The sequence below is a fragment of the Rhodnius prolixus genome, unplaced genomic scaffold, assembly GCF_049639745.1.
Source record: "Rhodnius prolixus isolate KJV_2025 unplaced genomic scaffold, Rpr scaffold_2, whole genome shotgun sequence".
Taxonomy (NCBI): domain Eukaryota; kingdom Metazoa; phylum Arthropoda; class Insecta; order Hemiptera; family Reduviidae; genus Rhodnius; species Rhodnius prolixus.
The window spans coordinates 42,811,295-42,826,982 of NW_027411592.1; the positions used below are offsets into that span (position 1 = coordinate 42,811,295).

The following is a 15,688-nucleotide window of genomic DNA, read 5'->3' on the forward strand; positions in this document are numbered from 1 at the left end:
GATAAATTTATTCAACAGAATAAATAGAGTAAATTTATAGAATAATTTAATGCACTCAATCAATTTTACAGCAGAAACAATGGAAATGGTTAGCATTAATACAGGGAATAAGCGGGCCTAGTTTTTAATTTAGTGTTTAGTATACTTTGATTAAAATAACTGATACTGGCTTTTTCGATTCAACAAAGACACTTAGTTAAGTTGGGAAGATATGTACAGTTATCAGACGAACTTGTCGATAGCTGAAGGGTTAGTGGAGAGAGGGAAGCCCTAAGTTTTGGTAGTTCGCAGAGAGCGCACTCAGAGGCCCTAGTTGAGTATTCTGAATACGAGCGTGAAGGCAGCAATCTTTATTCTGCGACCCAGTGCAGATCCCATCAAATCTGAGCCTGCTGCCTCCCACATTAACTAAATAAATTCATTCATTATCTTGCAAGCTGCTTTGCACCAATGAATTGCAAACAAAATCCATGACTACGTTCTCCACCAACTGACAAAAGCTGTTAAGAAAAATGCAGTGGTAAAGGTTATCTTATGATGAACTGGTGCATAAATTGAATGTTTGGCGTTGTTGAAATTACAGTAACTCTACTCCACAAACCAGGTCCTGAGGAAAGACACCAAAAGTATCTGAAACGTCGAACATTTAAGAAAATTAAGTATTTTGGACTCCAGCTTACCAGTGAAGTTTGGACTCTAATTTTATTGTATTCTAAACCCAATTTCACACATCCTAATGCATTTTGGGTTCAATACCATTTTTCTAAAAGAGTGGAAAAACAGGAATAATTATTAATTAAAGAATTATTATCAAAAAGTCTTAGGTTTTAGCATCTAGGAAATGAATACGGATATTGAATGAATTTGTAAAAAATCTTGTAATTTTTTGGGACTTTTTTTGTAAGTTTTGGGAGTTTGCAAGGGTTGCTGTTCTCACTTTTGGGCTCCGCAATTTTTTCCTCTAAGCAAATCAGTGCTAGTAATGCCCAGAATCTAGAAGCTCCCGAAGAAAAATCACGCACTTGGAGCGCAGTTTCCTTTTCGATCAAGCTATACCCGTGAAAACCATTATTCGAATTGACCCAACAAGCTCATAGGTCTGCTAAACCTGCAGGACCCGATTAGTAGACTCTCAAAGACTATTATTACAACCCTTCGCCTCTGGCTCATCCGATCGGTCATTAACTTTAAGAAGGAATATTTTCCCAGGTCTTACATACACTGCGTATCCAGGACTTGTAGATTGATTTCGTCAAATTCCAAATCCTGCAGCGGCAGATTACAAGGATTATGAGAGATAAATCAGATGTTTCCGGGCCAGTACGTCTGTCTTCTCATGGTCCATCATAACTTCCACGCATCCAGGATAGAGTGAGCCCATTTTGAAAGCATTTGTCTTGATGAGGAGACTTAAGACCCACCTTAAATATTCAGAATAAATATTTGTCCTACTGTCCAGAAAATTTAGTTTTACTATCTATCTCCTAGGCAACCTTGCCTCAGTATATGAAGATGGCGGAGACGTTGGATGCTTGGAAGACTGCGGAGTATCTGCCTAGGTTCTACCAAATATGGATTCACAGAGTGCGGCAGTAAAAACTAGCCCCAGTCCCTTCCAGGGTTCTAGAGGCCGAGCTGGAGAGGCACAAATTAGTTGAAATATTAATAAGTACACCATTAAGTTGAACTTCCTGCCATGCAACACAGAACTGGGACGGCGAAATGAGCTTACAAAGCTTAATATAAACACCAAGCATGCTCACTACAACAAAAATTCAGTTCCACAAAGTTTAACAGAGCCTTAACAAACAAATCTTACGCCATTTCTCCTACTATTGTATTCTGGGGTGCCATTGTTTTAATTAAAACATCAGAATCTAGAATTTCCGTCTTATTTCTACTTTTGGTAATGGGAGAGACGCGATTATTTCCCCATCCAAACTAAAGTGGTTACTAAAGTTTCGACTTAGGGGAAAATTCCTCACCCAGAAGTACCACTTTGTTGCATAGTTTTATCACTTTTCGTAGAATTTCTCCTACGATTTCTTTAATTTTAAGTAAATGCATTACTTAACATTACTGTTAACTTTTATTAGACGCATTGCTCTGGAAAAAGTCGTTTCTGGGCAACTTTATGGAGGTTTAATGAGTTACTTTTTAGCGTGACATACGATCCTAACAAACTGAATAATGTTAGTTGTTTAGGAAACACACATCAATCTGCAAAAAGAGTACCGAAAATAAATGAAGAAAAAGATAAAGACAGTGAGAAACTCAAGTAAACAATTTGGTAAAACGAAACAAACCGTTCTTCCCATTAGGGTAATTGAATTCTTTGTGTTCCTTCTTTGTAACGTTTTGATTATGATGCTTCGAAGAAACAGGACGCCTTTTCACATTTCAGGACGGCCGAATCGTAGTATTTGACTAATGGCACATATTTCACTTCATTATCACTAATATTATTAACCAAAAACAAAACGTTTCTTTAGGAATTAGGATGTATAATGGGTGATAAGATTTAAATTATAATTCATATAAATAGATTCTCGCAGCTTCAACGTCAAAATAAGAGAGTGTGATTGCAATGACGTCGGATTACACAGATAAATCGAGACCCTCTTATACTCAGATTTATTTAAAATCTATTCAAAACTAATAATCTTAAACAAAGCAGTCAAATAATAATATCATTCACATATAGAAGGAAGTGACTTATGATTAAGCGACAATTGGTCAATATGTAGATAGCCCTCAAATTACCGTACAAACTTGGTTGGTTTAATTATGTTTCAAAGATAATTTTACATTTTAACTCTGAAAACCTCAACTGTGCGGATTGTTTTTAATATAATATTTCCATTCAACATAAGTTAAACATATGGTAAAGAGATTGGATCAAAGATTTGAAGATATTCTAGGTTGTAATTGGATTGGCTTAACGTACTAAATGTTTTGTTTTTTAGAATATTCGGTACTTCTTCAGAATAGCGACCCGGGCGTGGGGCCTATTTTGTGATTTTTACCGCCATATTTAGTTATATAAATATAAATATTTATTATTGGTATTATTTTCAATTCATATTTAAATATGGCGGGTTACATTACAACAGCTAATAATTGAATATTGATAATTTTATTTCAATTGAGGAGCTTTTCACACCAAACTACTGTAACAGCGCCAACTTGAGCAGTTCACCATTAGATTCATCAATTTGTGACAAAGAAAATACTTGCTTAAGATTTAATTGGATTAAAGTAATTAAGGGTATGAAAATGTAGAATTATTGAATATTTGTGAGGATAAGTTTTTAGTAAATTAGTGTAACGTGATGAAACAAAGTATAGAAGGGTGCCCAAGAGGTTGGTTTGATGAAGCAGCAAGGACGGAGTGTTGCGGGCCACTGGCCCTTACAGGAAATTGCTGCTGACCCAATTAGTATACCGTATATGCCCATCCTACTCTTCACTTTGTCTCTCTCTCCTTCACTTTTCTCTTCAGGGCGCCATCTATTCTCCTAGGTTGGCTGTGCCCTCAAATATTTGTTCCTTCCTTCGACCACCCTCACTGAAGATTGAAGCGGGGGCAGAGTGACGTTGGTTCTAGTTACAAGCATCCTGGAGGCACTACTCTGTCCATTCCTCTTGCCCCCAGTAGCATTCTCGCTTCGTTTATATATCAATTTGTTCCCCGGGCTCTCTCATTCTCCACTTCACACATCTACTCTATCATCTGAGTGCTCCATAATTTAAAATTTAAAGTTATAGCTGGTAATGAATTATTATTTCATAATTTAAACAATATTTATGCACGATACGACTTTAATTCTGTGGTTATAATTAGTTCTATAAAACGAGAAAACTACTTAACAATCACTGCAAGCTTTTATAAACATATTTAGCCAATAAAACCTATTCATTTCCAACAATTCCAAAATCTGAATAAATCTAAGATCAAATTTCCAACAATATCCAAAATCTGAATAAATCTAAGGAAATGGAAAACTACTTGGTGAATTCGAATAGACGCAAGTAGGTAAAATTATTTAACTTTTCATTCACATACCATTTTTCTTAACATGAAAAATCTCTAGCTATTCAAAATTCTAGCCAGCATATTATCTGCTATAATATACTCAGACTGGAACTAGGTTGGTGACATACAAAGCTTAAAATCTTCAAACATACGATGTGCTAAGTTGGTATGGCACCCTCTTGAATATGGCGGATGATAGGCTACCACAGCAAAATGTTTACAGTGATTAATTCAAATGAAAAAAATTTCGTCCTGCCTGCCATTTATTTAATTGGATCTCAGTCTTGAAGACTGCCATTTCCACGTTAAGTTTTGATCTCTAAGATTTTTCTTAGTAGAAAGTTTATTTGAATGTTAAGTTTAATTTTTTACATATTTATTTATGTCGTCATTTTAACTCCAAACTCTTTTTTTTGTTTTATTTCTTGTAAGCAAGTGACCTTAACTCTTTGCCATAAAGATGTAAATCTTTTGTGCAAATAAAGTGATTGATTGATTGAATATAAATTGTATTCAATATTTTATTTTTCTAAAAAACATTTTTGCTGATCAGTAGAACTCTAAATATAATATATTTCCTTCTAAAAAAATAAATTTGGAAAGAATGTGATGATAGCAATATTTCCCCTCATGCAGTTAGAGAACTGAAAAAAGTTAATCCTTAACAAAAACTTACAGTTTTAAAAGTTAAGTATAAGGGTTGATTAAACGCCAAAAGGTACACAAATCAGCAGTTCCCAACATTTCATTAATACTTCATTGATATAATTTAAGTAATTTTACTGCATTAACTTTTCCTTCACATTTTTTAGAATTTATTAGATGTCACAGACCCTTATGCTGGCCATTTTCGTCTACAAAATATTTACTCAAGTAGCACACCATTTAACTTAGATTGACTGTAATATCTATTTATCTATAATAATCAAACTATTAATCACAGGTGAAAAAGAAAACGTTATAAAAAATATAAAAAAAATAAGAGGCTAAAAAATTCATAAACTTTTTTTACATCAATGATTTTATGCATTTATTTTTATTTTTAAATAAAAATCATTGGTTTAAGTTCATTCTTCGATTAAAGTAATTCGTTATTTTATGTTGTAGTCAAACGTTTGTAATAATAAGTAATAAATAATCTGGCTTTATCGCAAATAATATAGTTTTCTTCAATTACATTCTCAATCTAGGTGTTCTTCCCACAATGTTATATATATGTAATATAAAATAAAGAAAATAAAGATATGCATATTTTTAGGACAGCTAATTATTCCAGTATTTTACCATAAGTAAAATTAGGGGGAATAAATTAAATTACAATTGAGAAATGAGTAAATATTGTTGAATAATCTACTTGTTATTAAATGTATGTTATTTGTGCTCACGAATATTTCGGTAAGACGAATTTAAGACTGAAATATTGTTTTGAATCCTCCGTGATTGAAATTTAAACAGTAGCCGACTCTAACTTTGTTTTTTTTCTACTTTAACATGCATGTATATGTGACTACTCAGAATAATTCATCACTCATTTTATCATAATTATAATAAAAAAATATTATGAATGAACTGGCCAGCATAAGGGTCTGTGACATCTAATAAATTCTAAAAAATGTGAAGGAAAAGTTAATGCAGTAAAATTACTTAAATTATATCAATGAAGTATTAATGAAATGTTGGGAACTGCTGATTTGTGTACCTTTTGGCGTTTAATCAACCCTTATACTTAACTTTTAAAACTGTAAGTTTTTGTTAAGGAGATTTTTGTACCTTTTGGATAGATTTTCCTTTTTGTCTATTTGCAAAGTTACGTCTGCTTTACAGATTTTTTAAAATTTGGAATAAGCTATTCTATCATTATAACCTGATAAGGTGTTAAATCGGAACCGTAACTACCACTGGAGAGATCTTTTTAAAGAATGATTATAGTTGCGGTCCCCAAACCATCCTCAATAACCATTTTTTTGAGAAAGCGTTTTGAATAAAATAGGAAGGTATTTGTACGTAAATAGCAAAATTAAACTGCGATTTCAGTACTTCCTTTTAAGAGGAGCAAGAAAAATAAACTGCGATTACAGTACTTCTCCCTAAAAGGCAAAGATTTTGAATCGAACGACAATTCATTGATGTAAATCGGTTCACTCATTGATAATTTTAACGATTGCAGTACTTCCTCTTAGTAGGTGTAAGAGCATGATGGCACTTCACAGCCACGTAGAGGAGCTTTAACCACTTATTTGAGCTAAATTTTATCAAAATCGGACTAAGCTTTGTAGAAATATTGGTAATAATAGTTTTAGAAAGGGCCTTATTTGGGTGGGGCGAACTCCCCTCCTTATGAGGCATAGCGTCGAGACTTTTAAAGTACAAATCTGTACAAAATTTCGATTCGAATCACACTTCATTCATGAAAATCGGTTCACGTGTCGATAATTTGAAACGATTGCTATACTTCCCCTTAACAAGTGTAAGAGCAGATCGTCGCTTTATTGTTAGGTAGGGGAGCCCTAACCCTATCATCCTACCAAATTTTATCAAAATCGGGCCAAGATTTACAGAGTAATTAGTAATAATAATTTTGGAGGGGGCCTTACATAAAGGGGGCTAACTCCTCTCCCATTCGATGTACAGGGCCGAGACCCCCAAAAGGCACATCTACATAAAATTCCGAATCGAATGACACCTCATTCATGAAAATCGGTTCACGCGTTTAGGCGCTACGTTGTTTACAAAAAAGGTAACAAGAACAACAACAAGAAGAAGAAGAAGAAGAACAAGAACAAGAACATTTTTTGAAAAAGCCGTTTTTGCTCATTTTCGGCCACTTTTTTCTCGAAACCTATTAGATATGGGTTGTTGCAAAAAAATTACAGTTATAAAGGAGGATTTGCCCTATATTATAAAGAAAATTTGGGAATTTTATCTTTTATAGAAAAATAGAAAAAAATTGTCAAAGTTGGGTGTTTTTCAACGTTACACTTTTTCGTGCAGTTTTTGATGGTCAACCCTTATACAACTGTCCTACCGGACAGTTTTAATAAAGATATGAAAGTAGATTTTGCAAAATTAAGAATATATTAAATCTATATTACCATTTTGTTCAAAGTTAGTATTTTGAGAATTTAATCATGTTTGAAACATTAAATAAAGCAATGCATAAAAATAAAGCCTGACATTTAAGAAGTTAAATACGATCACAATTCGTCAAACATGTGACATTTACAATGAGAATACTTCCTGAGTCTGCATAGCTCGAGCGAGTAGTGATTTTCAAAATGTCTAAACGGAAGCGTCAAGTTCATGGAACTTGGAAAGAAAGCGTTCACTATTTACTTTATTTTATTGTGACGAAAACAATATAATGCTAAATATGTATACTACAATTGTGTAAACTAACCCATCGAAAACTAACAACAGCTTTTTTCAGAAACTAATCGCCATTATTTATAATATCCAGAAATATTTGGAAATAGATTTCAGGAAAATTGTTATATGATTTCCACTGAAATGGTATATTATCTAGCCTATTCTGACTGACTTACCACTGTGGCAATTAAACGCTTGATGTTAATGTCCACGATTTAACAGATTAAAGATGGTGGTTTAGAAACAGGAGTGTTTTTTAATGGCAGACAGAAACATAAAATAGAAAAAATAATAAATAATTAATCGCTTTAATTGTAGTATTTAAATTAACTCTCTGAAGATCGTACAGTTTTACGATTTACAATGTATAATATAAATGACGTCACTGTAAAGGGTCCAGCTGTCACTGTAAATAAGATATAGTTCAAAACAAATATATATATTTTTATATATACATTCAATTTCTAACATAAAGGCATTAAAAAAAATAACACTAAATGAGAATGAATTGCGTTAAAATCATATAAAACTCCGGAATCCGAACAAAGTATTTAGTTATTCTTTTTTGGTGGCAGATTGACTCATCCAAGGAGTCGAAATCCTTGCCAATGTCAGTCTTATATTTATTTACTTTTGCCAAGCTTTTGACCTAACGATTATGTTACATTCAGAGTTTTGTAAAACACGTTTTCATTTGAGAAAAGATTTCATTTGAGTTTAACATTCGACAAATAATTTTCTTATTATGAGTTTTTTGTTCTGTGAGTTTTGTTGTGCAATTTTTTGAGTTGATTTGTTGTTCTTACGAAGTAGATTTTTTGTAGTATGTTTTTATGGCGTAGTTGATGTGTTTAGGAGGTAGTAGATTCCTTTTGAAGTAAATCAACAATTACCTATCAAAGCAAACTGCAAAAAAGTCTTTACCACTCAACTCCGAAAAAAAAAAATCAAACCGACCCAAAATAACAGCCCAGTGACACCAACCTTTCTACCTACAACAAAAACAAAACAGAAAAAAAAGAACACTAAAGCAAAGTCCTCACATGACAAAAATACTAAAATAAGAGACGAATATACAAAAAGAAAATGATTACTATATCACAGACAGAAAACAGTTTATATTTCAAAACAGATGCTAACAATCCAACGCCAAGTATCTATAGAAAACAGGAAAACATATCTTTGATGATTGGCATTACTGACATGATTCAAAAACAGGAATTTTGAAGCCTGCCACTCAATTCTCAAATAGTCGCAAAAAAATAAACAAACAATTGCTAAACATTGAGATTAACATACAGCTATCTAAAACAAAAAATGTTAAAAATGGTTTTAAATTAGGTATTCATAACCGATTGTTATTGTTACTTAATCAATAAAAAAAAAAAAAAAATTATAATATATAACATCTTTAATTACGAGGGTCGTTTGAAAAGTCCGTGCAAAGTCAGAGAGATAGCACTACTGGCGCGTATCGAGGTTATGTTTAGTTAGTAGCATCTCTTGGAAGAACACACACCAAGTTTCAGCCAGATCGGTCTATTTCTTTGTGTTTGGCATTCGTTTGAATCGAGGAAGACGAGTGATTTTCAAAAAATGGACGAAAAAGAATTTCGTGTGTTGATTAAACACTACTTTATGAAAGGCAAAACGCCTCAGGAGACTAAAGAGAAGCTTGATAAACATTATGGTGACTCTGCACCTTCGATTAGAACAGTTTATAAGTGGTTTCAAAATTTTCGGAATGGCCATATGGGCACAAGTGACGCTGAACGTTCTGGACGCCCTGTTGAGGTTACTACTCCAGAAATCATTGATAAAATCCATGATATGGTGATGGATGACAGAAGAGTGAAGGTGCGTGAGATTGCTAGTGCTGTGGGCATCTCGAATGAACGGCTACATAATATTTTGCATCAACATTTGGACATGACAAAGTTATCCGCAAGATGGGTGCCGCGATTGCTCACGCTTGACCAAAAACGAAATCGTGTGAAGTGTTGCAAGGACGGTTTGCAGCTGTTCCAGAAGAATCCGCAGGACTTTAAGCGTCGTTACGTCACTGTGGATGAAAAATGGATACATCACTACACTCCTGAGACCAAAGAACAATCTAAACAATGGGCTACCAAGAGGGAATCTGCGCCAAAAAAGGCGAAGACCGTTCCTTCGGCCGGAAAGATTATGGCGACTGTCTTTTGGGATTCGCAAGGAATAATCCTCATCGACTATCTGGAAAAGGGTAAAACTATTACAGGTGCATATTATTCATCGTTATTGGACCGTTTGAAAACCGAGCTGCAAGAAAAACGCCCACGATTGGCCCACAAAAAAGTCCTTTTCCATCACGACAACGCACCAGCTCACACCTCAGCAGTTGTGGTCGCAAAATTAATGGAAATAGGGTTCCAACTCGTTTCACACTCCCCCTATTCTCCAGACTTGGCTCCCTCGGACTACTATTTGTTCCCCAATATGAAGAAATGGCTGGCGGGAAAAAGATTTTATTCAAACGAGGAGGTGATTGCAGAAACGAATGGCTATTTTTCAGACTTGCACAAATCCTATTATTCGGAAGGGATCAACAAACTAGAGCAGCGTTGGACGAAGTGTATAAGCCTAAAAGGAGACTATGTTGAAAAATAAAAAAGGTTTACCCCCAAAAATTAAGTAGTTTTTATTTTCAAACGCCCCTCGTATGTTAACCTCAAGTGTTCTCTTTTTTGACGTTTCACAGCTCTGAAAGTGATTTTTAGCCTGCATATCGAAAGCTTAGCAAAATTAAAACATACAAACTGAAATTGGCAATAATTTCTCTTTCTTGGATTAAGTATTTAATTAAAATCATATATAAATTCTTCATATTTTTCCCCAATAAATGAATCAATTAATAAAATATTTATTTGAAATAATTACCTTGAAATCGATATAGCCGTTCTTGTCCATATCAAATGTCCTGAACACATGATCACAGAATTCTTCTGCGTTTCCGCTTGGAAAGAACATTTTGTACATATCTACGAATTTGGCGGGCGTTAGTCGGCCGTTAGGACAGTCTTGCTGTAACATTAATGGTTTTTTATTAATAATTATTATTAAATTACCTTCATAAACTCAAGATGAATAATAAATAAACATTTCAATTTTGCAAGAAAGTAGCCTATTTATTGCGTACGGTGAGAAAAAGAAATCTGTTAAATTTTTTTTTTTTCACTGAATCCATTTCATTAAATGTGGATACGAAACAAACATTGCCAAAAAAGATAACTTACTCTAAAAGTTCTGTAGCCTTGCCAATAGCCAAGGAAGTAGAGCGGAGGCGTCCTAAGTAGATTAATGGAGCAGAAACATTGGACACACGAAGACTGTGGAGAAAGTCAATGTAATTCTGTGGTAGAGGCAAGAGGAGGACTAACTTCGGGCTAGATGTAATTTACAGGACTTAATGCGGTACACATTTAATAAAGCTGGTGGGAAAATTACATCATGGCAGTGAACCGGAGAGGGTTGGGATAACCAGAGCTACAAGAGGAATATGTCATCAGTGGAATTTGGGACAAACTGATCCATTGCCCAATAAAGTACAGAGGACCAGAAATCACAAGGGTCATTAATTTGTAGAACATTTTATCCTAAGAGAATAACTGTGAAATCATGTACATTAATTAAAAAAATACAAAAAGAAGATAATTACGCCAGAGATTAGAATCTTTCATTAGACTCGAATTAATTACTCGAGACAAAGAGCTCCGCGTTCTAGGATTAAATTATTACAGGCTAATAGAAATTTGACAGAATTGCATTTTCCAGCGGTAAGAATTGTTGCTTCTGCTTTTCTTAGAAAACCCAAAGAATTATCACTTTTAATTTTTTTATTATTTAATTTAATTTAAGGCACATCAACATCTGAGATCATTGAATTCCTAAGCTCTTTTTCAGTACACTGCCGGACAGGTTCTCTAAATAAATATGAATATAAATAAAAAATTCCTTACAATGTCCGTTCCCATAATATTTCGATTAATGAAAGATATCAACGAATAAGATATTAAAATATTTAATAATTCTTAAAAGAAAACAACTGTATAAAAAATATAAAATGTTTAATAGAATAAAAAGAATTCCTAACCTAAAAATAATGATGCATAAAAAAAAAACTGAAATTATTATCCAGAATTACGTCATCAAGTTATGAATAAAACATAACATTATGGTAACAAAATGGATGCACAATTTTCTGGCTTATTTCCAGCGGATCAAGCCCCATATATAGAATGAATTCCTTGTCCTAGATTCCAAAATTTGCCTTACAACCTGATTTTATTATTGGTTAGTGAATCGTCAGGCATTAAACTATTATGAGAACGTTTGGAAGAGAGTCTTTTTTTTTTATTTTTGGAGGCCAATTTCTTTATTACTGAACGTTTCGAGTATCATTAGTGTACCCTTCATCAGGCGCTTCTATAGAGGTGAATGGTGTTTTAATGGTAATTAAAAATAATATAAAGCAGAGAGATCGGAGTGAAGATAAAACGAAATATAATGCAGCATAAATCTACATAATAACCAAGTAGTTAAATAGAAATTTATCTTTCTTCTACGAGCTTGTGGCACCCTCATTTTCCGTTGTTAGAAGGTGTTGTTCGTAATGAGAGACCACTGTCAGAAAGGTGGCAGTACACTAAAAAATGACTCCAGGCAACAATGTTGGCGCTTCATGAATTTAAAAAAGAAAAAAAAGGTGTGACTTGTAAAATTGAAATAAAATTTTTGGAGTCAGAAATGGAGGGAAAAAACAGAAATTGCTGAACATAATTAACAGCCAAAGAAATTTTGGTTTTACCAGTGGTTGTAGTAAAGGTACAGAAATTTAAGATTTCAGCCTACTTATTGAAATACACATTTAAGATCAGAATTTTTTATTTTTGTGTTGAGTCACTGGTACAGTAATCAGGGCCTACAATGTTCGTTGGATCTAAAAATTCTTTAGGCATACAGTTCCTTATGAATCTCTTCGTGTAGGCGCAAGCACGTTAAGCTGGAGCCATCTTCTCATGTATTCTTAGATTGAATTAAAGTAGATAAAAATGGCTATCCAGGCAATAGGATAGTCAGCGTGGTATTGAGTGTGATCAATTAGATAGCAGTAAGAAACAAATAGCCACTTCAATTCGTTTATCTAAAACAAAGCGCCCATCCATCTAGTCTGAGGCACTGCAAGCCAATTGCATTTCAGTTGAGGTGAATTAACTTGATTCGCAGTTTAAGGATGGCTTTTATTTGTTAGGCTTGACGATAAAAACTTGTGTGGAAGGAAGACCAAGTAGTGATTTACATTCAAAGCAGCAAGAATTTAGATTTCATTGTTTCAGTGAGTGCAGATAGTAGTAGGGTAGTCCTGAGTCTCAAAGAAGCCATTGAGGGTGCTTTAAATAAGAGCTGTAAAACTCCTCTTTAGGGAAGTAAATCTCTTATGGAGTTTTAACTACATCGCAAGTAGCAAGTCTGCCAATACCAAAATAACAATAGTTTGCAAAGTTTCTCTTCCCCTGATACTGAAGCTCCCTATAAGTTGTACCAGTACTTGCAGCCAAAGATGAAAATCTCGAAACTTTAAGAGAATTTAAACGATATCCAACACACATTTATCATCATGGCAATTTTGCTAAGACTTTTCTGCTCATTCGTCACCTTTTTTTTTTGCACAGGATAACATACAAATTACCTCCACCTATAGTTTAGTTAAAACCCGAAAATTCTTTTGGAAAACTTCCTTATTGTTTTCAATAGATCTCGAAGTAAAGAGGAAGTGGCGCTTGTGTACCTAGGGATGTTGCAAGGTGGACATTTCTTATCCAGATATTCTTCATGGGTCTAAGGCCAAGTTTTCTCAATAATCAACTTTAAATATTCTACCTTTGCTAACGGAATAGTGTTTTATTGGGGCACCAAAGGTTTCAATGTTAAAAACTTGGTGCCACATTTCTCACGGTTTTTTGGTTGCTTAGCCAAATCAAAGTCAGTTTGATTAAATAATATGTAATTGTTAGATGTAAATAAAATTTAAAAAAGAAGTTTTAATATCTAATTAATGTATTTTATGCCAAAACATAATTACGTTTAATTTACATCAACATGCAACTCTTTGCACTCATGGAATTTACCCAATGGGTTCTTTATAGATTCTATTTCTTCGACTAATTTAATGTTATTTTAGCGTTGTTCAGAACCATTTGTACCGCCCTATTGTTGTTTGATGTAAATAACAAAAAAGGGTTGTGTTCGTGTTTAACACCTTGCACACCAACGGTTTTAACGATGACCAGTTGCAGTAGAGATCGATATACCCTGTACTACAGTTCAAAATCAATAATGAAGTAGACAAGCAAACAATTAATTATGAACAGTTGAACAAAAAAACCCTACACTCAATGACAGCCGCGGAACTGTTAGTAATTAGTTTCCAAGTTAAAAACTTAATTAGGAACCTATTGTTCGTATCAACTTTGTTTCACTTACAGTAAAAACTGTGGTTTTCATTTTGAGTTTCTATGTTTTGAGATTTCTAAAGAAATGCAAGAGTCAACAACTTTTCAGTTAAAAAAAAAAAGTTTCTATTGGACGTAATTTTGTGAATGCATCTATGATATTAAGAAAAATCGTAAGAAGCACAAACTAAGTTCCGGTTAAGTACGTGAAATGGATTTTTTAGATGGATTAAAAGAAGGAAAGTTAAGTTTCTACTTTCAGCAACTACATTTGGAGCTCTGCTGTTGCTAAAGGTGGTGTAGCACCTAGGAGGTAAGTCTCTTACGGACAAGAGCAATGTGAGCTAATCATTCCTTACATTCTCGACTTCACAACTGATGAAAAGAAATTTAGTCTCCTCGATAGTGGTCAGCACCCTATGATACACTGGGAAAATTATTTTAGTGACCCAGTAAACATTCTTTTAGAAGAGAACTTGAAAGCACTGATGAAAATCATTTAAGCATGATTGCTACATGTTTGGGCATCACTTGGTTCCAAGTTTCCTTCGGTTTCACTCATGTGAAGCAAGTATTTTTCCAAATGACATCCATTCTCAGTTCATCGCGAAACAGGTTAACTTACGAAAATTGAGAATCAGGTTTTCTTTTAAAAACCAACCAACTATCACCCAAATACCTCAAACCTGTAAGGTGAGATGAAACAGCATCAAGGAAGTCATTAAATTGATTAAATATTCTTAATTAAGTAGGGATTCATTTTATTTACTTGTTTTTATTTGTCTGCTAATATTTTATGATTTCTTTCAAGATATAATTAACTATTTGATGATAATATATTTGTAATTATCTATTTAAGGCATATTTGATTATACCATCTGTGAAATTTTCTTATTTTCTGTACTCTGAGATAATATGTAAACTAAAGTAGTAATGATGTGACCCACCAGAAAACATTTTTGTAAAAAAATAAATAAATAAATAAATGCAAAATGACCCACTTTTAAGAAATGTTGCCGAGCGGTAAAAGAGGAACAAAACAAGTTCGAAGCACTAATTAGAGCTGTAATTTATACAAAAACTTCCTTCCTATCTCTCGAAACAGAATATTCATCCCACATGACAAACTTGCGACTTAATTGTAGACAACGGATTTACATGGAACACGATTAAACACTCCGAAGACAAAAACGTTTCCTTTTTCTCTACAGTCTATTTTAATAACCACTCTATGACTACTAATGGACGTTCAAATTAGAACTAAACCAAATTCCATTCCTTCTATCTGAAGTCCACATCATCCCAGTTGTCCATACCATTTATTCAACTTTATATTTCCTCAGATCTCAACATTCCCTCCGTCCAAGACTTGCCGCTTCCTTCTACAACAGATTTCACTCCACACTCTAAGCCCACCCTTTAGCACTGACACTTTCTTCTCGTATAACTGGAAATCCATAACGACGATTTCGGCGACTATGATTCCGCAACGTAATAATTGGTCAGTCAATGGATGAATAACATTCAAGTTAATCAAGATAAATATCCAACTAAGTGCATCACATTTACTTGGGCATTCAAATGCAGTTGTAAATTTCGAATTTAAAAAGAAAAAATTTAACAGACAATAAATAAACAGAAATAAAATGATTTAGCGTGATGAGGAACTGGTCTTAAAGGAGTCAATTTTATGTTAATACTTTTTTTAAAAACGTGGTTTTTGGATGTTTACTCCGCTTTTGCAATGTAAATACTTTAATTACTGTAATATCGTTTGTAAAGCTTGCCCTAATTACTT

At 33.6% G+C, this 15,688-nt stretch overlaps 2 protein-coding genes across 7 annotated transcripts in view; both read right to left on the minus strand.

Annotated features, from left to right (window-relative positions):
• Nca (neurocalcin homolog) overlaps positions 1-15,688 on the minus strand; it is a 430,495-nt gene that overhangs the window by 40,656 nt on the left and 374,151 nt on the right. The gene's annotated exons all lie outside the window — the stretch shown is intronic.
• LOC141449705 (neuronal calcium sensor 2) overlaps positions 1-15,688 on the minus strand; it is a 419,318-nt gene that overhangs the window by 29,670 nt on the left and 373,960 nt on the right. For all 5 annotated transcript variants that reach the window (XM_074119368.1, XM_074119367.1, XM_074119369.1 and 2 more), the window contains one exon: positions 10,319-10,462. In XM_074119368.1, coding sequence (XP_073975469.1) covers positions 10,319-10,462 — 144 coding nt within the window. The remainder of the gene's footprint in view (positions 1-10,318; positions 10,463-15,688) is intronic.